Source organism: Anopheles stephensi, chromosome 2 (genome assembly GCF_013141755.1).
Source record: "Anopheles stephensi strain Indian chromosome 2, UCI_ANSTEP_V1.0, whole genome shotgun sequence".
Classification (NCBI taxonomy): Eukaryota; Metazoa; Arthropoda; class Insecta; order Diptera; family Culicidae; genus Anopheles; species Anopheles stephensi.
Genome location: NC_050202.1, coordinates 46,883,508 through 46,909,815, shown reverse-complemented (window position 1 = coordinate 46,909,815; position 26,308 = coordinate 46,883,508). Strand labels below are relative to the sequence as shown.

Here is a 26,308-nt window from a genome sequence, read left to right as displayed (position 1 = left end):
TGATATGGCGTCGGAGGCCCAACCATGTTTCATGTTTAATTTTATAAATAAAACAATTGTTTAAAATAAAATTGGAAGATTTGCAACAAGAAAATGTGCAACATTTTGTTGGGAGATCTTCTCATTCTTGTTGGTCGCATTCACCTGGAAGATCCGTCAAGTCGAACAATAATTTCATAACATGTGACACTCTCGTTACTACCCTTATACGTCAAGCTGTGAAATTTTAAGCATGTTTTTTTAAGGAAGAATTTCTGCACCTGACGTACATTCATGCTCACGTCAATGTTGTGCACGTTTATAGCAGTTACAAGTCGTCAGTAGATATTCTACTTGTAGGTTCTATTTTCCTAACGTTCAACCCGTCAGGAACACGATCTCTGTTTCGAACTACGTAATTTGTTCAACAACAATTTGTTTTTAAACGATTTTAGATCTGTTGCCAAACGTTTGGGGACCAAATTGAAAGGCTTTTGCGGGTCTGAAATAGACAATACTGATGGAGTGATGGTGTCTTGTAGCTTGCAAGTTACACATTTGGATAGTTCTGTATGGCCGATTTCAGTTACGGTTACCCATGAATATGCATTGCTCAAAGAGTTTGGCCGAGTATCCACAGACCAGCCCGGCGTGATTTATTACGAGATACTACAGATATAGAGCGCAGTTGATGAGATTAAGCCCAGCACTATCGACAAAACAGCTGGCCACACAGACACCTGAAGACTTTAAAATGAGCTATTATCCGTACTTTCCGTCGCTCTCGATGACGAATGCACTGGCAGACCAGCGATTCAGGTCTTACAGGGCTGGCGATTCTTATTTTGGAACTTTTGAATCTTTCGACGGATTCTTCTTTCGCTCCGTGTTGCAGAAACCATGTTAAGTTAAACATCGTCAGAGGCCTTTCCCATGTCTAGTAGTAGGATTATATCGTTAGTTAGTCTGTGTAAGTGATATGCCGTGGAGAGATATTATACATTAGATGTTTCAGAGTACGTTAAGCAATTAAGACCATAGCGATGTTTTTCTTTAATTTTATACTAAGGCATTTTAATAGTCAAATTTGACAACATAAGCATGTCTCCAGTTAATAGCGAATAATCCTAGCAACCCGTTAAAGATTGTGGTGATATAGATGATGGTGATGGCGTTTGGAACCTGTTTTATGGTTCTGTTATTTGTGTTATCATGACCCGATGAGGGTTTGCGTGTTGCAGGCTTAATAATATAAACTATTTTATTTAGGTTTAATCAGTTTAGCCGAAGTAATTCCAGCAGTGGCATTGGAATGAAAGTATCAAGCAACAGTTTTATAAACTCCAATTGTTAGCAGTCTTCAAATCATTTGACATTGTAATGTGCGCTTTATGGAAATGTTTATTGAATACTTAACATACTTTTAGATGATTTCTTAATAATTTTAACGAACTTTTATAGTTTGCCATTGTTGTTGTGCTGTGAATAAAAATGCTTCTTGGACTTGGAAAATGATTTTCGAAAAATTCTTGAGAAAGATTCTTTGAACATGAGGTATTTTTTAACTAGGCACAGTCTGGCTTCCATTTCCTGCTGAAAGGAAAATAATTGGAACGACTAACGCCATTACAATCGCCGCGATGTCGAATGCGGAACGGCTGAATTGTGTGCTAGAGTTACATGAACTGTAAGATTCTCATGTTTTCATGCTTATATGCGCTCTTAACCAGATTTGAAATATCAAGTAGATGGTGTGATGTTAGATCGATCGAGATCGTTTCAATCGAGTGTGAGAACTAGAATCTAAAGATATTGTAATTATGGTGTCAAACGAAGGTAGGTCAGTATGGTTTATGGAAAAATTCCAATTCGAAGCTCATCAAATAGGGTCCTGCTTGGTTGTTAGATTTTAGATTCGTTCACTAGAATTGAAGTCATTCTACAAATTAATTCGTTCGTTCCGATGATAAGTCAACTATTTTAAATTGTTTTTGAAATCAAACAAATTTCTGCGTCCACCGGTTTGATGCGCTGCCACAAATGAACGCGATTAAAGGATCGTTCACAGACTGCGTACCCGTTGATCGACGGGTTTCGCTACGTGCCGAAAGATGGCGCATCCCGAGCTGACGGTTGATGGTGCGAAGTAACCGGTGTTACCAACTGAAAAAGGATTTTCCTTTCAGGATATATCCGACCGGCACATCGGACCATTTTTAGAAGCTTAAAATCGTTATAATAATTTATTAAATATAATAATCATTAAATTTAATGATTATGAAATACAATAATTGATTGAATATAAATTGATATAACAAAAAGAAAGCCTTTTGCCTTTTTTATCGCCGGATCGGCCTTTGCAACTCAGTTTTTGTTATTACAAATTTGATACAGAAATGGTCTTTTCACATAATCTTATGGACTTAATATGGTTTCTTTTGTGATTGCATTACGCCTTCTGATTACTAATGGGTGCTTAGAATCGGAACTACCTGGTTACGATTCCGTCATCAGAAACGGTTCCAGTTCCGACTACGTTTTCGGTATTGATACCGGATTCAATTGCAAATCCGATTCCGGATCCAAGTCTGAATCTGATTCCGGGTTCAATTCCAGTACTGATAGCGGAATTGATTCAGGAAGTGATTCCGGACCTACTCTTTGGAATCGATTCCGCAAAATTCGGAGCGCTCCGGAATCGATTCCGACCATACCATCATTTTGCCCATCGCAGATTCGGACACAGCGAGTGTGTTGCATGGAAGCGATGCAACATTCAAGTGAAGTATCGCCTGTAGCACTACTCTTGAAATATGTATACTACCTGACTCATCACGAATAATAAGCACAACTGTAAGCGTATCGGATAAGCGCGTAATAACAAATGCTTATATTTGCACCCTTTTCTTGAGACGAACGTTTACATCCGAAGCTGAGATGCCACAAGTTATAACATCATTCGACGCTATATAGACCCGATACTTGAATGTGCATCTCATCGCTCCATTTATGTATCTTTAAATTGTTCTTTCTTTAGTAAGGTCTTTCTACAAACAAACTAGAGTTGACTACCTTGACCTTGAGATTGGCTGTGATCTTGACCGCTTTCGATCACTCTACGGTTTAACATCCTCTCTATAAAAGACGACACATTGGCTCAGCCAAATATTTGGGGAATGAAATGGATGTATAAATGCACCGTATAAATTAGAGCACTAGAGAGAGCCTGATTGTATTTCCTCCAGGAAGAAAGCCTATTCCAGCGATGAAGTGGAACAAAGTGGATGAAAATTGTATCTGCCCTACCCGCGTTCATCCATTGCATAATGAACTATGTTGCATGAACTTGGTTCAGAGGAATAAACCAGAGCAAAATGAATATTAGAATAAACTGTTGCAAAATGCGACATTCGTTCGATTCTATTTTGCGCTCCAGCAATACTGCTTACGTACGGACTATTAGGACAATGGCTTAAATTAGTTAGAAATATTTAGACGTGTGTCCATTAAACAGACAGACGTAAATATTAGCATTTTCTTCTTACAAACTCATATCTTACGTCAGCGTGTTAGCCTTCGAGGTAGAACGGCTTATGTTGAGTTGGTCGCGCAGCGTATCGTAGCATTTGTTCATCTTCATTAGGCGATTGTGCTCGCGAATGCATGCTTTCGCGCAAATGACTGAAATAGACCAAAGAACCATCTATGAATCATGTTTTATGACCTCGAAAGGAGTGGCAGAGCAAGTAGCCAGCAAGCGATCATCGAACATCGTGCCAGCGATGTCAGCGATGACGATCATAATCATTAGGTAAGGGCAACAAAAGAATCGCAGCTAACAGTGTGTCTGTCCAACCAACACTTGCGTTTGCGAGCTGTTCGAATGCACCATAATGCCGGGTGCTTCTAGTGGTACGTACCTTCTTTCGATTGCTTAGACTTGGCAGACTCCATGCTTCACAGTTTGGATATCTTTGTGGGGAAATTGTATCGCAGTTAAATAAATGCCTTTTTTGAATATTGGCCCTTTTTTACTGGCCAAAGGGATCGCGAACGTGGACGGTGACTAGTGACTTCTTCGGTGGTCGCAATCAAACTGAAGGCATCAGCCTGATCATGACTTTGCGTAAGCCGTCTGCTAATGTCCGATGGCGGTGCGTAGCGGTGAGCTCTAGCACTAGACTGCAATGCAATTTACACCGTATGCAATACTTTTGTTACCGATCGTTGATGAACCCACACAAATCGAAATATTAAGTTGTGAAATGTTTAAAATTATCTTAAAGGCATTAGTTTTCGAATGCTTTGTGAAGCATAAATTTGAATTATTTAACAAAGTTTCCAAATCCAATCCAACCCTCGTATCTCAGGCTAAAGGACTTACGACTGCCAATGTCGTTGTCAGACTTAAGTTTAGCAAAAGTCCATATAAAACCTAGAGTTAATGCTAAACAACAGCTACGTAAATAACCTTAGTTGCTGTAGTATGTTTGGATGAGCGCCATCTATTTGTGAGGTGTCGCGATCCTGATGCCGCACATTGCGCTACGATAGGAAGTTGTAGGTAGTACAACAGTAGATTTGTGCAATTTTTCATTAAAAGAGAGTTACAATGTTTTGAAATGGTTCTAGACGTTAAACCGAATCCAGACGTTAAACCGAACTGCCACGAGGCCCTCCAGAGGTACCTGGGGGCTTGAGCGCAAGGCCAGTCGCCCTGTGATAACTAATTTTGCGATACCCGGATTTCACGATAACAGACCCCCGCACCGTCCAAAAAATAATATTCTTATGGGCTCATGGAACGTACGCACTCTCTACAGAGCCGGAGCCTTGAAGCAACTTGATGACGCCCTAGCCATACTGAACATGGACCTCGTAGCTCTACAAGAGATCCGTTGGTTAGGGAATGGTGTGCATAACAGGCGTGGCAGTAGCCGCTACGACATATACTTCAGCTGCCACGACCGCCACCATATGCTCGGAATGGGTTTCGCCGTCGGCCCGCGGCTGAAATCCGAAATCATCGGCTTCAAGGCTATCTATGATAGGCTATGCACCCTGCGCATGCGAGGCAGATTCTTCAACATCAGCCTCATCAACGTTCACGCCCCTACCGAAGACAAGGTTGAAGAGGAAAAGGACCTGTTCTACGGCCGCCTCACAAAAATCATTGACCAGTGTCCCAGTCACGATGTTAAAATCATCCTGGGGGACTTCAATGCAAAAGTCGGTAGGGAGCCAATGTACCGTCAATACATTGGAAGTCACAGTCTACATGAGCACAGTGACGACAATGGTAGTAGATTGGTCCAGTTTGCAGCTGCAAACAAGCTACGTGGGTGTCTCCGGATGGAGCCACTTCCAATCAGATAGACCACGTGTTGATTAGCCGCCGAAGACAGTCGAGCTTGTTGAACGTATCGACGGGCCAACATCGATTCCGATCACTATTTGGTTGGCTTAGTGATTCGTTGCAGAATCGCCCGTCCCCGCGCCAATGGGGGTGGAGCTAACGCGCAGGCTTGGCTCAACTCGGACTCCCTAAGGGACAGCCACGTCCAACAGGCATCAAATCCGCTTTAGGTGAGGCTCTACTACCAGAAAACGAATATGAAACTACGAGCGAACGGTGGAACGCTCTAAAAACAAAAATAATAAGCTGTGCCAATTCCACACTCCCACCACGTCGGGGCAACACCAGATCTGGCTGGTTTGACGAAGAATGTAGGCAAGTGACAGAACGTAAAAACTGCGCATACCGTGTAATGCAGCAGCGGCATAGAACGCGGGCATGCGCAGAAGAATACTCACGGCTCAGGAGAGAAGAGAAAAGAGTTCACCGCACCAAAAAACAACTGTGGGAAGAGCAGCGGGTGCGGGAACTTCAAGAAATCAGAGTGCGCTACGGACCAGGAAGAAAGTTTTACCAAGAGATAGCAGGTCGCCGAAATAACTTTAGACCTAAGGTGACCTGCTGTCGGAATAAGGATGGGGATCTGGTCAGTTACCAGCCAGAGGTCCTCTCGCGATGGGTTCAGTACTTTGATGAATTGCTAATGTTCAGTTCAACGAACAGCTAGAGGCTCCACTAGCGGATGATATCATGCTACTGCCACCTAGCATAGATGAAACACGAATGGCCATCCGTCGGCTCAAGAACAACAAGACACCAGGCACCGACGGAATAGTAGCCGAACTGATCAAAAACGGTGGTGCAGCACTCGAACAGGAAATTCATCAAATTATTACTGAGGTATGGGATAGCGAATCGATGCCTCGTGATTGGAATCTTGGTATCATCTATCCCATATACAAGAAGGGAGATAGGCTAGAGTGCAGCAACTACAGAGGTATTACGGTGTTGAATACCGCCTACAAGATTTTCTCCCTTATCTTACAAGATCGACTTGTCCCATTCGTTGAAGAGATAGTCGGAAACTATCAGAGAGGATTCCGAAACGGAAAATCAACCACTGACCAGATCTTCACGATGCGGCAAATCTTGGAGAAGATGGCGGAGCAGCAGCTCCACTCCTACCATCTCTTCATTGATTTGACAGCATAGCCAGGGTAAAACTGTACGACGCAATGAGCTCTTTTGGAATCCCGGCCAAGCTTACCAGGCTTGTACGAATGACAATGGCCAACATCACATGCCAGGTGAAGGTGGATGGAAAACTCTCAGGGCCCTTTGCTACCACCAAGGGCCTGCGCCAGGGAGATGGGCTTGCCTGTCTCCTTTTCAACCTGGCGCTAGAGAGAGCCATCCGCGACTCGGAGGTGGAAACTTCGGGGACCATCTTCTATAAGTCAATCCTGATCCTGGCATACGCTGATGACATAGACATCATTGGTTTGAGGCTCTCCTATGTAGCAGAAGCTTATCAAAGGATCGAGCGTGCGGCACAGAACCTCGGGTTTTAGATTAATGAGACGAAAACCAAAATGATGGTGGCACCACCAGCGGCCCTGCTAACAAACACTGATTTACGCAGGGGTGATGCACAGATAGGTGACCGCACTTTCGAAGTCGTCCAAAACTTCACCTATCTGGGGTCAAAAGTCAGCACCGACAACAACATTGATGTTGAGTTACGCGCACGGGTGCTGGCTGCCAACCGGTCATACTACAGCCTGAGGAAACTTCTCCACAGAACTTCTCTGTACAGAACTTTTAAAGTCCCAGTACTCACATACGCCTCTGAGACGTGGACTCTGTCCAAAACTGACGAAGCCCTCTTAGTCGCGTTCGAGAGGAAGATGCTCAGAAGGATTTTTGGCCCCGTATGTGTGGGAGGACAATGGAGGAGCCGCCACAATGAGGAACTCTCACCATCCTGCAGCGAATTAGACTCGCCAGGCCATGTCATGAGAATGAAACCGGACGACCCAGCCCGTAAAGTCCTTTTAGGCCGTCCACACGGACAGAGGAGGCGTGGTAGGCCCAAATTGAGATGGAGTGATGGCGTTGATGCGTCCGCCAGAACGGCCGGGATAACGGATTGGCAGACGACGGCGCTGAACCGTGAGCGGTATCGAGGATTGTTGCCGCAGGCCAAGACCGCAAAGCGGTTGTAGCGCCTGATAAGTAAGTAGAAGTGGAGGTACAATCTTTGCCATCTTCTCCAAGATTAGACACTTGGTGAGGTTTTGGACAATGGGAGATTGTCCGTTTCGAAATACTCTCTGATGGTTTCCAAGATTCTTATCGACGAATGACACAAATCGGTCTGGTATATTATTACGGCTCTGGTTTTAGTATTACGGCTTGACGCCTTATTGTAGGCGGTATTAGATACCGTAATACCCCTGTATCTTTCTTCTTGCATATGGGGTAGATAATGCCAAGATTCCAATTACAACGAGATTCCCATAGAACGAGCGTTTTGATGCAGGCCGGGTTGTGCGTGATTTGCTTCGCCAGGCCAATTTAGTTGACAAAAAGCACCAGCTGGTCGTGCAAGCTCATCTTAAAATCAAAGAACAGGTCCGAGGTCTCCAAGGACACAGCTCTTGCGACGTTACTTTTGTGATATTGTCATAAACAATTTTTTTCGTTTATTTATAGAGGCTTTGTGTCTTTGAAACTGGCCTCGTAATACTAATTTGTGTATTGCCGATAGTTTTCGTGTTTACAATTTGTGTAACAAATTTATCCTACAGATTAAGTAGGAACAATATGGTGTCTTCTTTCCCATTTCCGGTAATATTATTCCCTGTCGTGTTTTATTGCACAATAACTGCGTACGTGATAGCAGTACGGCCAGGACGTTCCTTATCAATAAAAAAAACTGCGTACGTGATAGCTTTCCAAAAAACACGGAACTCAAATCGCCTATCTTAAGTGGTACATGCTCAGTCAGCAAGCAGCGCTGCCTTTGGAGCGCCACTTCTGCCTTTTTGTTGTAGATTATTGGCTTCCACTTCTTCCATAGGAGCGCTTCTCCGGGGCTGCTTAAGCCCAAAAGAAGCGCTTCTCCGGTGCTTTGATGGCTCATGATTTAGCGCAACCTGCCCTTTGGCGTTCTTTTTGTTTGCTTCCCTGAATATCCTTCCTTATCTTCTAATTTTGTACGTTATTTCGTTTGACGTTTTACTAAGCTAACTTTAAAATCGTCAACAACAACAGGTTCCTACAACAAGTGAATAAATTATGAAACGCTAATCTAACACTTCACTGTTGAAGCTTAATGCTATAGATTGCATCTTCCCGCTAACTCATAAGGTTAACATTCGAATCGCCATCGATATAAAACAACAAGCTATTGAACGTTTGCCTAGAATCTTCAGGCTTTAAAGAATCTAAACTTATATCTACTGTCTTCGTTGTTCGTTTGTATCCACAATAGTTCTCAAAATACTTTAGCGAGTAACGCTTGAGGCTGTCCGTTTCCGTTAGACGTGACAGTGGAAGAGATTGAGTGTTTTGTGCAAAGTTGTGATGCTTCATTTACTAACATTTTCTAATCTTTACCGCTCTCTGCTTAACTTAAGTACGTATTAAGCGGAAAGACGCACTTTAAGTAGTGTATCGCTAACACCAGAGTTGCCATAGTTTGTTGTACATTCTATACCAGTTTTTTTGTTGTTGTTCCATTTGCCAAAAATACATAGATTATAGGAAAATTACGACTCACTTCATCTGACTTTCGGAGGAAATTTTTGGGGTTGAGTTAATCTGAAACAGATCTGGACGCTGATCCACCCGGACCAGACCATCGTTCGAATCGTACAGCAGCTGCCACGACAAGGTATTCGTTTTGTCCGGAATGTGAGAAGTTATCTCTTTTTTTCTGGTCAGAAGAATTTGGCTTTTGGCACATGGCACAAGAATTGCATGGAAATAGCACCATGGTTGGCGTTTGATCCAAAGTTATTGTTAATTCATGTCTTTTAAGGAAAAACAATTGTTAGAGGAATGGGCAGACAATAAGTAGCACGCCCAAGGAATGATTTTCTGAATACTTGCGGAATGTACAACACAACAAAAAAAAATTAGTCGATCACATTTTCAGCTCTGTACTTCTCTTCCATGGAAGCGGTGGTTATTTTTTGGATAATATTTTCATTTCTATTTTGTAGTCAGACGATAAAACTGTTTTTTTTTTGTTTTTAAGAATAGAAACATATTTCACAACACAGGAGTGCAAAAAGGACATACAATTTTAAAATCTGGTATAGAAAAATGTGGCATATGGCAACTCCAGATAAATTAAATATTTAAGTAGGTGGGATGAGACTTTGCATGTGTACGCAGGAGATTGTATACGGTGAGGTGGGAAGCGATAATAGAAGGCTGCCCATAGAGATTACTGGCACAACCTTCAACGATAAAGATCGTGTGTTTACACTGAAAAAGCAATATAAACATTTGGGTGATGTAGCATCTGAAGTGTGATTCGCGTTGATTTTGGGTATTGCTAGTATAATCTCAATGTAAAACTGATGTTAAAAATATCAACAGCTTGCGTCGGCATTGGTCAAGTTTCAAAATGGCAAATAAGTTAAATAAACTTAAGTAAAGAAAAAGGATTGTGCCTTTGTTTTAAATACTGGAAAGATGTTGTAACCGCATCGATACGATCACCAAACACACTTTTTACCAACGTGCAGTGTCCGCAAGCTATTCGTTGTTCATTTAACGCATCTCTCTGAGGCACTAGCGATTAACAATAGTACAGTACTGGATCGACTAAATGAGAAGATCAATGAGATGGGCATGGGGAAAAGTTGGCAATAAGAGAGAAGATTGAGCATCGGGTGAAGTAGACTTAAAACTGTGTGTAAATACCAGTCAATTGTAGCGCGATCGCTATCGATCGCCCTTCGACTTTCGGTTCTAAAAGTATGGGATATTTGATATGACTTATTTTCCTTCCTACTTCTGCTAATTTACGTGGGCTTCGATTGCTCTGCATGGCACGGAGTTGTCGATTGTGTACTTTCAGTGCTGTGTACAATTACTTCCATAGTGATGATCTTGGTAATAGGTACACGTTTAAGGCCACCGCAATTTCTTGGACTGTCTTGTCACATCTCATCGACTATTTGCCAAAAGGTCCCGTTAATGGATGGTGCAACCGTACAACACTTCCAGCTCAGTCAAGCTGTCCTCAGTGTCCAAACCTATCAGTCGATTGTCATCGTTGAAGAATTCATCGCAGTCTGGTAGATTCCAGTCCAACCACTCGAAGCTCTCCTCACCCAAATTTCTTTGCAGTTCGGCAGCCAGCGAGTTCTCGGTGTCCAACATTTGTCCCGATTCTTGTGCTGGTTCTTTGCTGATTCCTTCGTCACTCGCCAGGAGATTGTCATGTTCGTTGTCGTTTGCAAATACATTCGAATCATCAGAAGGAACATCAACCTCATTTGGCACTAAAATATTGGATGATTCTTCTTGGGTGACCGATTCATTTGTCTGATCCATTGGAGTTTGTGGGGTTAAAACTTCGTAGAAAACAGTTTGTTCATCAACATCACTTTTCCCCGTCTCAACTGCAGTCCTTGACGACAGCAATACCTTCAGCGTCTCTAACGCTTTACTGCAACGGAAATTCAGAAAGAAAGCTTTTAGTAAAAAAGTTTATAGAATTACATGCTGCAAATTCATATCTTACTTCAATGTAACTGGCTTTGAGGTGGTGGAGCTTAAATTGAGTATTTTTCGTATTGAATCCAAAGTTGTGTTTATTTTACCCATACGCTTTCGCTCCCGATTGTTGGCTTTTGCGCGAGTGGCTGAAATACACCAACAAAACCATCAGTGGAATCGCTACTAAGAAGTTGCCCCGTTAGCGACATTCGCATGCAACATATTGCCAGGTGTTGCTCGATGGTACGTACCTTCTCTCGACTGTTTAGGCATCTTGCTGTGCGTCACTTGATGTCGCCAGTGATGTGATGAATACAGTACTTATTCGTTGCACCGCGAATATAGCACCTCCAACAGCGTCCTGTAGCCGTCTACACACTTCGTATCCTGTGATCGTCTACACACTTCTTCGATGGCTGCAATAAAAAAGTAAAGATGAGTTGCATTCCTAGCCAATTAGCGTTTAAGAGGTGTGCACTAACACTAGATTTCAATGCAATTTTTTATTTTGATAGTGCAGGGATTGTGTGAAAATTATGAAAATAGAATATATGTAATATATGTAAAGTACTCCAATTTATTAATGGGGCGGTCCGGTGGCCGAGGCGACAGCGGCGCCGGGTTTCACACGGCATGGCCGGGGTTCAAATCCCATCCAGACCGCCTCCCCGTACGTAAGGCTGACTACTTTACTACGGGTAAAACTAAGTCACAGAAAGCCAGAAATGGCAGGCCGAGACCTCTCGAGGTTGTAGTGCCAAGGAAGAAGAAGAAGACTCTAATTTAAACTTCGTCTTCACACCTGGGGTTGAAAATCAATTCCAGTAAGAGATAGTTAGCAAGTGAAGCAGGAGTTTTCAACGGAACGTCCGTTTTAATTAGTAATTGGTTAGCAAAACATAGCAAAAGAACACGCACGTTACACACGGCACACCGGAATTCGATCAAACCGGCTTGTATCGAGAGAGCAAAGAATGATGATGATCGCCGCATAGGCCCAAACTCCCATCTGCCATCTTTCGCTGGAGAACCGACAAAATGGCTGACGTGTAAGGATGGGTACGTTACACGGACGTTGAACAGGAAGCTGAACAACGTTTTACTTATACGTTCCCACACGGAAGGCGCGTAGACAGGACACTCGGATTGACCATGTGGAATGTAGCAACAGTAGCGTGAAACATTGGACGATAGCGAGGGGTTCAGAATCGTAAAACAACCCTTGAGAACGGATGGGATCGTCACTGCTGGACTATGCACCCTCGACAGAACGTGTCGACGCTAAAAACAGGAGATGCGAAGCAGTGGGAGATGGAGGAGAAGCAGTATGAGCTCCGCAAGTTCCGAATGCTACAGTCGCACTCATCGAGATAATCTGGTGCAACCTTCATCGAGCCAGCCAAGAGTCAAGCCCATAACCACCAGGGAAGCAACTGGAGTCTTCAACCTTTATTTTGTGGTGGTTACTCCTGGAAGTGTACCGCCATCACCACCGACACACAGGTGGAACGCTTTGCCCATCTCTAGTTCTCGCTAAGGCTATGCCCATCGCTAGGCATTGTAAATCAGAAGCAATCAGGATGAAGAACAGTCTTTAGGAAACACTCGAACAGTACACACCTTCCACCGTCGCGAGCTCCTTCCGTGTAATAAAGTGAGATCCAAAAGTATAACACAAACCATCTCAATGTTATTTCTGATCATATAGTCAGAAACAGTCATCAAATCGAACGGCGGCTGTAGGGTACGGCCTACTCCGGGAATTTTTGTGAGGAAAGGAGGAAGGAAAAGGGTGGCAAAACAGGCTGGTCGATCAGTTTTGGGGGAAAGGTGGGAAGGGAGCCAAAAATGCAGCTAAGGCTCGAGAGCTTGTCGGGGAGCGCTGAAAAGTGTCTTTAATCGGCTACCCGACAAGGACCTTTTAAAGATATCACAGCTGGACAGTTCTTGGACATCGGTTGATTCAGCAGCCACTGCTTGTCTCGGAATTCTTAAGCCTTTAAGATTTCCCAGCTGGATTAGAAATTGCGTCCATCGTTGTTGCAATGAAGAAGGAAGCTCTTCGTCCCATCCCCACGGTTGTGAGTCATCCTTTGTTCCAGGCTCCAAACTTCTTGAAGAATTTGCTTAGCCACCGCTTTCACTGGATCCACGATACCCAAAGGGTCATAAATACGTGTAAAGCAAGACAACACTTTCCGTTTACTCCACCACGAGAGTGTATGCTGTTATCAGTACTTCGGTCGCAACGGTATACGTTGAATTGCGTGTCAGCTAGTAGTGCGCTGGGTATCGATTCGTCGAGCCAGGTTTCAGTAAGTACCAATACATCGAGATCAGACTCAGATAATGCGAGTCGGGTGTTATTCAGCTTGGTGCGCAGTCCTCTAACGTTCTGGTAGTATAGGAGAAGCTCTAAGTTAGGGGCCTGTGCATGCGTCGGCGGAGTATCACGGAGAACACGTGTAGTTAAGGCAGTGGTGGCTCGGGCATAGTGGGGTGGTGCGGATCGGAGAGCGGCGGATTCAGGTGGTTGGGCGGCAAGTTGACTCGTATACTGGTGGTCGGAAGTGGTTCCCGGGGCCCTGTGTGCCAAAAATTCTGTGCTGTTTGTGAGGTGCGGAGGTCAGTGAATTCACGGAACACTATACCGTTGTGCCAAGTGGATGATGAAAGCGCCTTTTCTTTTAAATCAAGCGACATCCCAACTTTAAAGGAGATAAAGCTGAGAGTGCCTGGATCCTTGTCACGTGGCACCAGTCTAATAGTGATGACGTCATCAGTACCTAGCTGAGAAGCCACCATCAGCTTGAAATCGGAGTCAGACACCGATGGAGCAATTCTGGTAAGGTATAACCAGAATTTCGGCCCGTTGGATACATTCAACGGGACGGTCAGCACGGTACGAGACGATGGTGAAATCGGTGCAGTGCCAACGTTGAGAGGTGGCGCAGAAACGGCATCAGGAGGCGTGAAATCGACCAGCCTACGTTTAGGCGCATTACGGTTAGGAGCGTTTTGGGACGCTCGGTCCAGTTCACCGGGGCGGGAGCTTAAAGGCGTTGCTGCAGCGGTTGATGATGTTAGTGGTGCGAGTGGCATCAACGTGTGCGTGTTGGAATTGCTCCTGTCAACAGCCGACAGTACATCAGCACGCACAGCATCCAAGACGGCAGTAAGACGACCGTCAAATTCGCGAAGCAACTCGTCCTTCAGAACATCGAGAGCGGTATTGAGTTCATTGAATATAGCTCTACCGTTAAGCCGTGATGCGTTGCAACTTGCGCAAATCCAGAGGGCTTGAGCATCGGGCCGTGTGAATTCCGAAAAGCAGCTTCGGGGACTCTAATACAACGAAGATGGTAAGATGTATCACAGGAGCCCGCACTTCGTTGTTTACAGGCAGGGAGCACGAAGGACAGGACGTAGCCATTGTAAGCACTGAGCTGCACTGACACAGGAACGAAACGCACTAACACAAAATAAGAACGAGTACGTTGAAACGTCGAGGACGCTAGCTCGAAAATAGACGATAACAGCGCGGTGATGCAACAAAACAGGCCGGAATCTGACACGAATTGAGGACGAGATACCAGTGCATCTATAGACAGCAAATGTCGCACGGCAAGGCTCACAGAACACGTTGAAAACACGTAGAAACAACGGAGCTCGAAGAGGTTCCAATCGAACGTGACGAAGTCCAAGATGGAATCTAATGTTGCAAGAGCGCCCTCACTGTCACTTGTCGAGAATGGGCTTGTTGCCAAGTTATCTTCGTCCACTGCACTAAGTACGGCATGTTCGTTGGATGCCCACTTCCTCAATGCGAATCCTCCTCTGGAATACAGTTGATCGATCTCTGCCTGTAGATTCTGCGCCGCCGATATGGAAGCATCTCCAGAAACGAAGTCATCCACGTAGAAATCGGAGAATCGATTTGCTGTACCATATGTTACTGTATTGAGCTCATACTCTTCTATGGGTTCATTTGGAGAAGGCCGCAACAGGATTCTTTGCAAAGCACGATCTTCATTATGAACCCATACCTGACGGTTCATCTTAGCAACGTCGGCTGTTAGAGCGATGGTATGCGTCCGAAAACGCATCAGAATCGATGTTGCATCCTGCTGGATGGTCGGTCCGACCATCAAGGTATCATTTAAGGAGAGTCTATTAGATGACTTGCTTGACGCGTCGAAAACTACTCGGCATTTGGTGGTGGTACTATCTGCTTTGAATACAGGATGATGAGGCAGATAGTATGTTTCCGTTGTCCTGTCGTTTGTCGCCACCTTGCTCATGTGTCCTAGGCGTGCATATTCGTCCATAAAATCGGTGTACGCCTTGCGTGTTTCGGGCTCTCTTTGTAGACGTCGTGCGATAGCCAGAAAACGACGTAACGCGATGGATCGAGACTCCCCCAATGCTTCAGTCATGTTTGGTTTTCGAAGAAAGCCGAACGATGTATTTACCAGCTGAATCACGGGTTGTAGTATCAACGAAGAAATTTTCACACGCCTGTTCTTCTACACTCCAACTAGATTCACTGTCCAAATTCTCAATCTCAAAGAATTTCTGCATGAGAGAGTCGATGCTGGTTACCGCTGTAGCACATAAAACCGATGATGATGGCGTTGAAAAGGGCGCGCTTCCACTCTCTATCCAACCAAATTTGGATTCTTGAAGAACAGGATGACCCAAGATGATGCGACGATCTTTCAGGAATTCGTAAAACAATTCGGTTCACAAAATGATGTCCACTCGACCAGGCTGGTTAGAGGTCGGATCTGCAAGCACGTACTCCGATGAAATGATTCAATTACTGATGTCGATCGGCTGCGTTGGCAGGTCTGCAGATGGCTTTGATAACGCTAGTAGCTCCATGCTTAATTCGTCGTCAGAGTATCGCGATCGAATGGTTGCATGCACTGAATGTCGAATATTAACCGCTGAACTGCCACCAATGCCCGACAAAGGAATGATCACTGTCGTTCGTGGCAACCGTAAAAACTGCACTAACCTTCCGGCAATGAAATTTTATTGTGAACCACTATCCAATAATGCACGAGCCTGATGCGCTTGTCCTTGGTCATCCATTATGTTCATCAGTACTGTAGACAGTAACACGGTGGATTTCACTTCACTTTGCACATTCAACGCTATCTGAGCTGAGGGTCTGCTATCTGACGATTGTGGAACACGTACACTTGTTGTAGGTGAAGTATTTTCAGATTCCTCCTCACTAGACTCACGATGTAGCATGGAGTGATGACGTTTACGACACTTCTGGCATACAGTTTTCACATGGCACCTACGCGAAGAATGTCCAGAACTAAGGCAGTTATAACACAGGCGAAGCTCATGCACCTTTGATATTTTTCTCGATGTTGGTAACGCTAAGAAGTCTGAGCACTGATAAATTGGATGTTGATTTCCGTTGCACATCTTACACCTTTGGATGTATAAACAGTATAAACTTTCACTTTATCGTTCTTCACGCTCTTCTCCGATGTACACTGTTCTAGCACTTCGCACTGTCTGCACAGAAAATCCAACGTCGATTTTAGTTCCGGAAATTCACCTCTGTTTAACGTGCGTTCCCACAACTTCCTTGTTTCAGGATCAAAGCATCCTACCAGTATGTGCGTAATGATAAGATCACTGGTACCTGTAGAGTTGCACACAAGCAGTGTAGCATGCAAGCGAGAAGAGAACATAGAATGATGAGAAGGGACGAGAACGATTGTGAAATGAGAGGAATTGTGTGAGAGAGGAAGGCCGCAATGGGAGGTTATAAAATCGGGCATCAGCAATATTCGGGAGATTGATTAATGAACCAGCGACGGGTGAACATCGAGAGTAAGCATCAATTATTATAAAAGGGAAGGATTCTACAGTACCATCAATGGTTTTCTTCATGTATGCCAAACCATCTACATGAGATACGCAAGTTTCCATCAGTTCTCGCAATCCTCGTGCTGATTCTCGAATCACTGGTTTCAGCTTGAGCAGTCCAGAAATATGCTGATCCACAATTGCACGGGGATTTTCATAGCGATCTTCTAACAATTGCCATGCACTCGCAAAATTGTTTCCCGCAATAACACTTGCACTGAGCACTCCACTAGCTTTGCCGACCAGAGCTTTGTTTAAATGATGCAACTTGATTGCGCCGGTAGCACCCGCGAACGCTGCACTATGTCCGTGAACATGGCCTTGAACTTGGGCCATTCTTCATATATTCCGTCGAACGAAGGTATCGGAACATTTAGCGTTGGTGTGTGCGTCACAACTGTCGCGGTTGTTACTGAAGGAGTTTCACTTTTTTTCGCATAGGCAATAAGAGTTTCTAGTTTTAGATGAATCTGTTCGTACTTCTCACCTTCGATGATATCAGATTCTACATCTTGCGGCATTAATGCAACGATTTGGTCAAACAATTCACACTGCGTTGTTTTCAAACTCCATAAATGTTGCCACTTCACTTCACTGGTAGCTGTTGATTAATTTCCGTAGCACAATCGAGTGTCACAATCGGAGAAATTTCAAATCACTAGGTGTAGAAGGAATTTCGGCCAATGCAACTCCTTTAAACTGTTCATCGCCTTTCGGCGATACCGGAGTAACAGGCATGATGATACGTTGCGCTTTCTTGTTAGCTGGTAACGACAGTTCCAATCCGTTTTCGCGGCTGTCTCTAGCACTCTATGACACTTGACGAAGTTGTGTGCCGTGAACCCAACCAACACGCTGTCACAAATCACTGTTTCCGATGAGTCGGTTGCCTATGTGAGCGTCGTTGCTGCTTGGTGGACCGTGTGCCGCTGGCCTAACCAACGCGCACCTGAAGATGATGACGTGCGTCGATCCTGAAGTCGGTCGCCTATGTGAGCGTCGATACTGCTTGGCGGACCGTGTGCCGCTGGCCTAACCAACGCGCACCTGAAGATGTTGTCGTCTGCTGTTCCCGGTGAGTCGAATACCGATGAGCAGCCAAATGTGCTGGCTGCTTCCGGGAATCCGTCACCGACGACACACCTCTCGAACAACAATATCTTTCAAACAATATCTCTTTCCAGAGAACTGTGCTATTCAAAGCACTCTTGAACTAACCGGATTGACCCGGTTCGAAGGACCAAAATGTAGGGTACGGCCTACTCCGGGAACTCCTCACAAGATCGGTCTGTCCATGCCCAGTCCACATGAGTCATCATCAACTTTTCTATATCCCACAGACCTGGAAGTGCGCTAAGGTGATCCCGATCCTGAAGCCAGGGAAGGATCCGACGCTGCCTGCAAGCTATCGACCCATCAGTCTGCTGAGTGCTCCCGGTAAACTCTTCGAGAGATTAGTTTACTGGAGGCTTCGCGATGCAATCGACGAGCGGCAACTCATCCCAGTGGAACAGTTCGGTTTCCGGTCCGGCCATTCCTCCACACTACAGCGTCTTCGGCTCAAGAACACCATCCATAGAAACAAACGAGTTTCCAAATCCACCGCTGTCGTCCTGCTGGACATCGAGAAGGCGTTCGATGGCACAACGGGCTCATCCACAAGCTATGCAGGTTCTGGGTTCCAGCTCACCTGGTGAACATCCTGCACAACTATCTACAACAGCGAACGTTCCGGGTCGTCGTCTCTTCAACTGCTTCTGGTGCTACTACAGTACCAGCCGGTGTTCCGCAGGGCAGCATATTGGGGCCTTTGCTCTATTTGCTGTACACTGTGGGCCTGCCGGCCCTTCCCGTCGGTGCGGGCATGTTCCTGTTCGCAGACGACATGGCCATCGCGACGAAGGGTAGGACGTTGGCGGAGTTGAAAAGCGGCGCTCAACGTTCACTGACCATCATCGGACAGTATGCTTCCAGCTGGAAGATCAAAATCAATCACTCCAAGGCCCAGGCGATGATCATCCCCCATCGCCTGTCAAAACAGCTCATCAACCCTCAAACCCATCACATCACCATCGACAGCAGCCGGTTGCCGTGGAAGACGGCGATGCGATACCTCGGGATCACCATCGACAACCGTATGCTGTTCCATCACCACACCAAGGAAACATCCATCCGCTTGCTCATCTTACTGAGGAAGTTATATCCACTTATCAACAGACGCTCCAAGCTACACCCATCCAGCAAGATAGCCATCTACAAACAGATCGTCCTGCCCACAGCAACGTACGGCATTCCTGTCTGGCGTACCTGTGCAAGGACGAACCTGCTGAAGATACAAACCAGTTGCAATAGAATCCTTTGACTCACCCTGGACGCTCCTAGCTGGACACGGCGTGAGGAGCTCTACGACGCAGCGAACACATCAACCGGTTGCAGACTTCAGCAGCGGATTCCACACACCAGCAGGTGAAAAACCTGATATTTTGAGAATAAGGTAGTTAGCTAGTTTTAAGATAGCAGTTTGGTTTAGTTCCTAAGTTGTTGATTATTTTGTAAGTTTAAACTAACAATTAGCCTAAGTGCATTCAACATCTTATAATTTACCAAAAGAACTGCCTCTTGGCATACACAACGACAAGAGCGCTGAAAAGCTTTTTAGCTGAGTCTCGCAAAAATATGTAAATAATGTTAATTCTAAGCCATCCATCAATAAATTCTATAACTTAAAAAAACCGTTGAGTGAGAATTAAACAGCAAAGATATTAGGAGTCTGACGTTTGTCTCTATCCCACCTATACCTATTTGTTAGATCCATAAACTGTCATTGGCGGGTAGCGGATTTGGGACACCTTACAGCGTTCTCCGGTACATTTTGTTATCTGTCGCTGAGTTTTTGGATTCCCTTCGTTTCTTTCCTCCAAAATTGGTAGTTCCAAGTGGAACACCATCCACTCTTGCTTTCCCTTCCCTTCTCCTTCAATCAAAACGCGTCCCGGAGTAGGCCGTTCCCTACATCCTTCGTGATCAGTAGCCTAACTTGTTGTCGCTTTCCCAGTGCTGCTGCCATTGCTAAGTTTAAACCCACATTTAACCCGGCCTAGTACTCTCCAGTGGTTGGGAAAATAACTACGACCCGGCTTAAGCGTGGAGGCACAGCCCCATCGTACACTTTTGTTACGCATGGTTCCATCTAATTTGAGCCTCTTTACGATTCAAACGTAAGGTAAGGCAGGTCACACCACATCGGTCTTTTGTGCAGGCTCGGGAAGCATCTCGTTTATCTAGTACTATGGGGTACCTTTGGTCGTGTGGCATTAACCGTGCGGCTGACTTCACGCAGCCCTCTTCATTCGCCTGCCAAGGGCGATATTGCACGTAGGGAACTGTTCGGTTCCAGTTGTTGGTTTCTTTGGGTCCTGTTAAAGTCTCGGCCTCGCACGGATAACATTCCTCTGCGACCATACAGCACAGCATTCGCTCTGCTTGCCCATACTCTTCCGAAAGCACTGAGACATGTATGGTAGAAACGTATCTCTTTTTTTTTTTAATAGATTTGAACTGTATTTCAGTTGTTTTTTTTTTGTCGCTGTCATCGGCAACCTCTTCTTATTTTCGCCGACAATTGAAGGCAAAATGACATCTTCAGACAAATTCAGAAAATGCCTCGATAAATGGTGTTAAGGTTATTATTTTTTAAATTGGTTCATTAGAACCAAATTCTGTTAGTCCGAATTCCTTATTAAAAAGCGTTCGGAGTCATAGGAACCTGTTAGTAGCATGATACTTCATTTTACCTTAATTAGTCCGCTAGTCAGGTTATGAAAGCATATGCACTGAGCCGTCATGCACTGAGCCACGGTAGAAGGCACCTAATACGATACGAAGGATTTGCAGCCTCACGCGACCATGGAAGCAGATAATAAAGTGAACAAGTATTTTTTTGCTGAAAATATTGTAGTTGAGATCCGTAATAAACGGAACGGACTGGATTCTCTTTTTCAGGGACATGTCGCCACAAAAAAAAAACCTTCACAGTGCTACTTCCGAATCAGTGTGAATTTATTATTCGTGCAGCTGCAGGGTATGGTTTTGGAAAGATTGATACACGCTATGACTAGGGAACACAGAATCTTCAGCTTAATCTTGCTGCAGCGCAGTGTAGCCTTTTTATCACCATCGGTAGGCTATCGGGTAGAGCAACGTCATACGACTTGCACAACAATAAAGCTATGAAACAATCGTTTCGCTTCTCGGCAGGGTTAAATGTGCGACATCCAATTGTAACCCGTAACCTCATTACGGTGGGGTGGTTCAGTGACCGAGACGAAAGCGGCGCCGGTCTTCACTCGGTAGAGAGCCGTGATTCATATCCCATCCGGACCCACCTCCTCGCACGCAGGACTGGCTATCCAATGATGGGTGTAAAACCAAATCACAGAAAGCCAGAAATGGCAGGTGTTGCGTCCAGCAACAAGCGCTCCTCATTTAGTACGCGTTTCGGACTTTCGGCAGTTTTTAACAACTTCGAATGCGTTGCAATTTTAGTACATTTATTCGGAAGTTTAAAAATCAGCTGCGTTCATCCGCTGCGTGTTGAAAGAGAGCTCATCTCGGCGCGCGCCGAGTTTTTATCTGTTCTCCAGCCTCCGGTCAATCACCCTTCACCGCTGCTGGTGAGAGTTCATTTTTTCGGACTCTCCTGGAGCGAATTCGCTTCGTTTCGCCCGTGTTATGTCCGCAGCTTAACGATGATTCGCTCCGCTCCGCTGTCAAAACGACGTGGACCGTTGCGTACGCGACAGCAGGACACGCGACCTTTCGAGGTTGTAGTGACAAGGAAGAAGAAGAACCTCAGTAATAATTTTAATGATCAAATTAAAACTACCAATCCATAAGACATCATGGCAAAAACTGGACAATCAATTTGTCGCTTCCTGTGTCCACAATACTGGATTTTTAAGGATATAAATAGAAAATTCAGTAAACTCTCACACACGTGGTTTTATAGTGGTGAAGCGATAAGAAGCGTTGATGTGTTCGCTACAACGATCAAGCAGGGAGAGGGTGAGTTCCTCGTTCTGTTCTGTTCAAATGTCAGATGGGGACCGTGATAGAATGTGCAATACAGCAAGCTAGGCATCTCACTCTAGAAGCGGAAGCAGAGAGTCAGAAGAACAGAAGAGAATGTTCTGAGTTTCCGTGGCGAACAGACATAGTGCCAGCGTCCAAAAGTAAAAAGCTCTGAACACGAGCAAAAACCAAGTGAAATTATTCAACTTAAAGACATACAGGGTGTTCGAGATAAATTTGACACCTGGCTTTTGAGTTTATATCTCAGGGTTGAGTTGACGTATCGAAATGATTGATATGTCATTTGATTGCGAAAAGTTGTGCGAACAAGTGTAACAAATGTCTAGCTCCGTAAATATGTGGAACCCGTCCGAATTGTACAAGCGCGAGTTAACAACCTGCGTTGTCAACACAGCATTTTCTAGTGTTGTCAACCGCCACCGGCCCGATTGCACCCGATCAGCAAACAGCGTCGATCAGCAAACCGTGTTGATCGTCTGACCTAGTTACCGATTGCAAAACATGCAATCGCCGAATCAGCAATAGTCATCAAGAATCGTCAATACCTTTCCCTTCCCCATCCAATTCCCAATAACCAACTTATATGTAAATCAAACTTAATAAACTCACTCCGATTTTGACCGCAGAACAAGCAAGTCTCGATTTCCTTCGTCTGTGTCCGAACCCTATAGTTTTAACTGGCGCCCGAACAGGGACCTCTACATCTAAAGTAAGGTGATAAGTATTTTGAAAAGCTGTACAACGACGAATAGAGGCACTAGCTAATTCGTTTCTACACCGACCGAAACATAAGTGAGAAGCAGTACAAAAACTCTACACCAAGTTTAAAAGTGTCGTGTAAAACTAGCTACAAAACCAACCGGAAGACTTTCGTGATACAAAAGTGAGGTGAAGTAATATTAAAATAAACCTGCACAAGCTACATGAAGAGTGAAAGTTCCTGCACATCGTGACATCTCTCTCGATTGACGCCGAGGACCCGTAGTAGATCAACCATCCAAAAGGACCATCCGGAGCATCCCGCAAGCTTTCATCCCAATACCGGAACGCTACACCAACCTTCCAACTCGAGACACTACGTGGACATTGCTACGTGGACAACGATGAGCTGCAATGGCTTCAAAGTCTGCATATTATTGCTGTGAGTCATTACGAGTCAATTTAATTTACTGTAATATAATTTAAATTTTTATAATTGTCAATACGTGGTGTGAAAATAGTGAGCAGTGAATGTTAGGTACATTAGAGAAAAGTTTAGATTGAATGAACTTAACGTAGAATTTCTCTTAATTAAAATTTGATTTGAAGGTGACAAGATTTTTCCATCATTTTTCGTAAAAATAGACGTTTTGAAATCCAATCAAAAAATAGAATAATGAATCCGCAGGAACAGTCTAGTTCTATACCAGTCGTACCATCCACCATACCTCACCATGAATACATTCAGTTAGGTAAAGTGCCAGATTTTGTAAATAACCTTCCTGAATTCCATGGACACGGATCTAGCCTTCCAAGATGGATTTTAGAAGTGGAACATATTTTCAAAATTTATGAACGTCTTCCTCCTGATTCAATTGAATACCACATTATCTTGGTAACAATTCGAAGGAAAATTAAAGGCGAAGCTGCTGACGTTTTGGATTCAAATTGCGCTACATCGGATTGGAACGTTATTAAGAGAACTCGTCTCCTTTATTATAAGGACAAAAGAGATCTAAAAACTCTGGACCATGAAATATCAATAATTAAAAAACGACAGTCTGAATCACTCAGCTATTATTTCAGCCGAGTAAATGATTTACAAACGGCAATAGTAATGCAAATTCAGTCTGACCCAAAATACGTTTCCAATCATGAAGCACATATAAGTTATTTTAGGGAAAAAGCTTTGGACAGCTTTATCCGAGGCTTAGAGAAACCATTAAGCTTCTTGTTGAAAAATTATAACCCGAACAGTTTGAGTTCTGCTTATAATTACTGTTTAGAATTTTATAACATGGATATGAGATCCACGCCATTCCACGATAAACCTAACAATTACATTCCTAAACCAAGGGATTAACAGATTCCACAAAATCGACCTAACATAAATAGGCAACAATTTAATAGCTCAAATTTTATCCCCCAAATGAATCAAGATAGGCCAATGACCCAACCGAGAAACTTTCCCCACAATTATAACCGTTTTTCTATGAGAAGTGTAAATCCACAACGAAATATGTTTAGGCATTATCATCCAGGTTACAATGTAATGCAACAAAATACAAATAACAAGCCAGTTCTTATGGAAGTTGACCCTTTTTTTCAAGCAAATAACAAACCACATTTTAACGCTAAACGCCCCCGAGCATCGTCTTCAATTAATAGACAAGCTTATGGTGTTGATGGTGAAGTTCAAGAAGTTTCAACATGTCGCACCGCTGCTCCTCTTGAATATGTAGTGGGTTCAAAACCGCTTGATGAGACATATTGCCGAACAGACATTCGCGATAATTTGTCCTACAAAACTTCGGAAAACAATCAATCTACAGAGCTTAATTTTTTCGAATGGAACGCAAATTGGTGAACCGATTCCTCCCATATATCAATTTGCCCACCGTGACGGGAGATTACCCATTTTTGATCGATAGTGGATCGAATATCAGTTTTATTTCAAATAAACTTGCCTCGAGTTATAAACTATCTAAACCATACGAGGTGACAAACTATAACATAAAATCTGTTAGCGGAAGTTTTAACACTAAGTATGCAATAGATATTGCATTTTTTGCTCCAAAATGTGAGGAAGCTTATCAGTTTTTTATTCATGATTTTCATCCTTTTTTTAAGGAAGAATTGGCACAGACGTTTTAGAAAAAATAAAGGCTGATATTTCTTTTGAAAATTGTGTAATGAAAATAACTACAGATTTATTTATTTATAATTCCAGTATTACGGCATGACGCCGTATTGTCAACACCGCATGTGTTGACGATTACAAATTCACAAATATTAACAAGGCATTTCCTCCCTGTTATCCCGGGCATGCTCGGTTGTCGGTGTGTGGAGATTGCAGTGTGGTTGTTCATGTCTATTGTGGAGGTTGTATTGATGATTTGGTCCGGGTCTATTGCTTTCTGTTGCTGTGTTGGTGGTAGTGTGGTGTGTGGAACGGAACATCCTTCCGTGTAGCGGATCTAGACTGTTACAAAACAAAAAGAAAACAGTAATATGTACAGTACAAACATTTACCTGCGCACAGTGTTCCTCAAACTGCCCAGCAGTGATAGCCCAAGCTCGATCAAGCCAGCACCGAACTCAGAAGCTATCGGCGAGTTCCATCCCGTATCAGCAGGGTCTCTGCTAATTACGGGGTTGAACCCGCCGACCACCTCCGAACCCAACGCCAGCCACGCCGGGCTCGCCCCATCAAGGCTAGACAGAGATGAAGAACACTGTTACAGAAAATTCTGCCTCCCTTCTTACGACAGTGCCGACTTTGACCCCGGATGCTGTTGCTTTGTCAACGGATCACCCGTGGCACTACAAAAAAAAAAAAAAAACACTTAACACTTACGACAAAGACAACACAACGAATAACAAAAAAGGAATCGCGGATATGGTTTGGTAGGATAATGGGGATGCGGAATCAAAGGATAAGGCCGTTGTCTCTGGCGAATTGGTAGATGAGCCTCATGTATGCGAGGTCTCTGGTCGCCAGCACTTCTCTAATTTCTATGCCCGGTCGTCTGCCGATGCTCTCGACTGCGCCCAACAAGGAGGGTCTTGCGGTTTCAAACTCCACGCAGGACCACAGAAGGTGATCCAAATCGTGAAATCCGTCACCGCAGCCACACACCTTTGTCTGAGCCAGAGTTATACGCTGCAGATGAGCATTCAACGCGAAATGATTCGACATAAGTCGAGACATCATGCGTATGAACGCCCGGTCTACAGAGAGCCCACCGAACCAAGGCCGCAGGGACACTTGCGGAGAGATCGAGAAAAGGAATCGCCCGAGATCGTCCGCCTCCCACATGCTCTGCCAGCGAGACAGGAAAAGTTGCTGTGGTAGGCGAAGAAACTCTCGGGCCGAGATCGGACGGTCGTAAAATGCGCCTTGTTGGACGCCTGTTTTGGCCAGTGAGTCTGCCTTCTCGTTGCCGGGAATTCCACAATGAGAAGGTACCCAAATTAGCGAAATCCTGAACGCCTTGTCGAACATGGAGCCAAGCAATTCTATGATTTTAATGACAAGGAAATCCTGAC

The 26,308-nt window shown here is 44.4% G+C and overlaps 2 protein-coding genes across 4 annotated transcripts in view; one reads left to right on the top strand and one right to left on the bottom strand.

Moving 5' to 3' along the window:
- Nucleotides 1–7,820: 7,820 nt before the first annotated feature.
- LOC118506991 overlaps nucleotides 7,821–26,308 on the bottom strand; it is a 27,195-nt gene continuing 8,707 nt past the window's right edge. The window contains exons 1-4 of one of the 3 annotated variants that reach the window (XM_036044868.1): nucleotides 12,993–13,247; nucleotides 11,326–11,490; nucleotides 11,100–11,220; nucleotides 7,821–11,024 (exon numbers count right to left, since the gene is read on the bottom strand). In XM_036044868.1, the coding sequence (XP_035900761.1) occupies nucleotides 10,547–11,024; nucleotides 11,100–11,220; nucleotides 11,326–11,347 (621 nt within the window). In that variant the 5' untranslated portion in view covers nucleotides 11,348–11,490; nucleotides 12,993–13,247 and the 3' untranslated portion in view covers nucleotides 7,821–10,546. Of the gene's footprint in view, nucleotides 11,025–11,099; nucleotides 11,221–11,325; nucleotides 11,582–12,992; nucleotides 13,248–26,308 lie in introns of those variants that run through there. The other 2 variants (XM_036044866.1, XM_036044867.1) reach the window with 2 other exon arrangements.
- LOC118506992 overlaps nucleotides 22,800–26,308 on the top strand; it is a 20,160-nt gene continuing 16,651 nt past the window's right edge. Inside the window, exon 1 of the mRNA XM_036044871.1 lies at nucleotides 22,800–23,201. The gene's annotated coding sequence lies outside the window, so the exon portion shown is untranslated. The remainder of the gene's footprint in view (nucleotides 23,202–26,308) is intronic.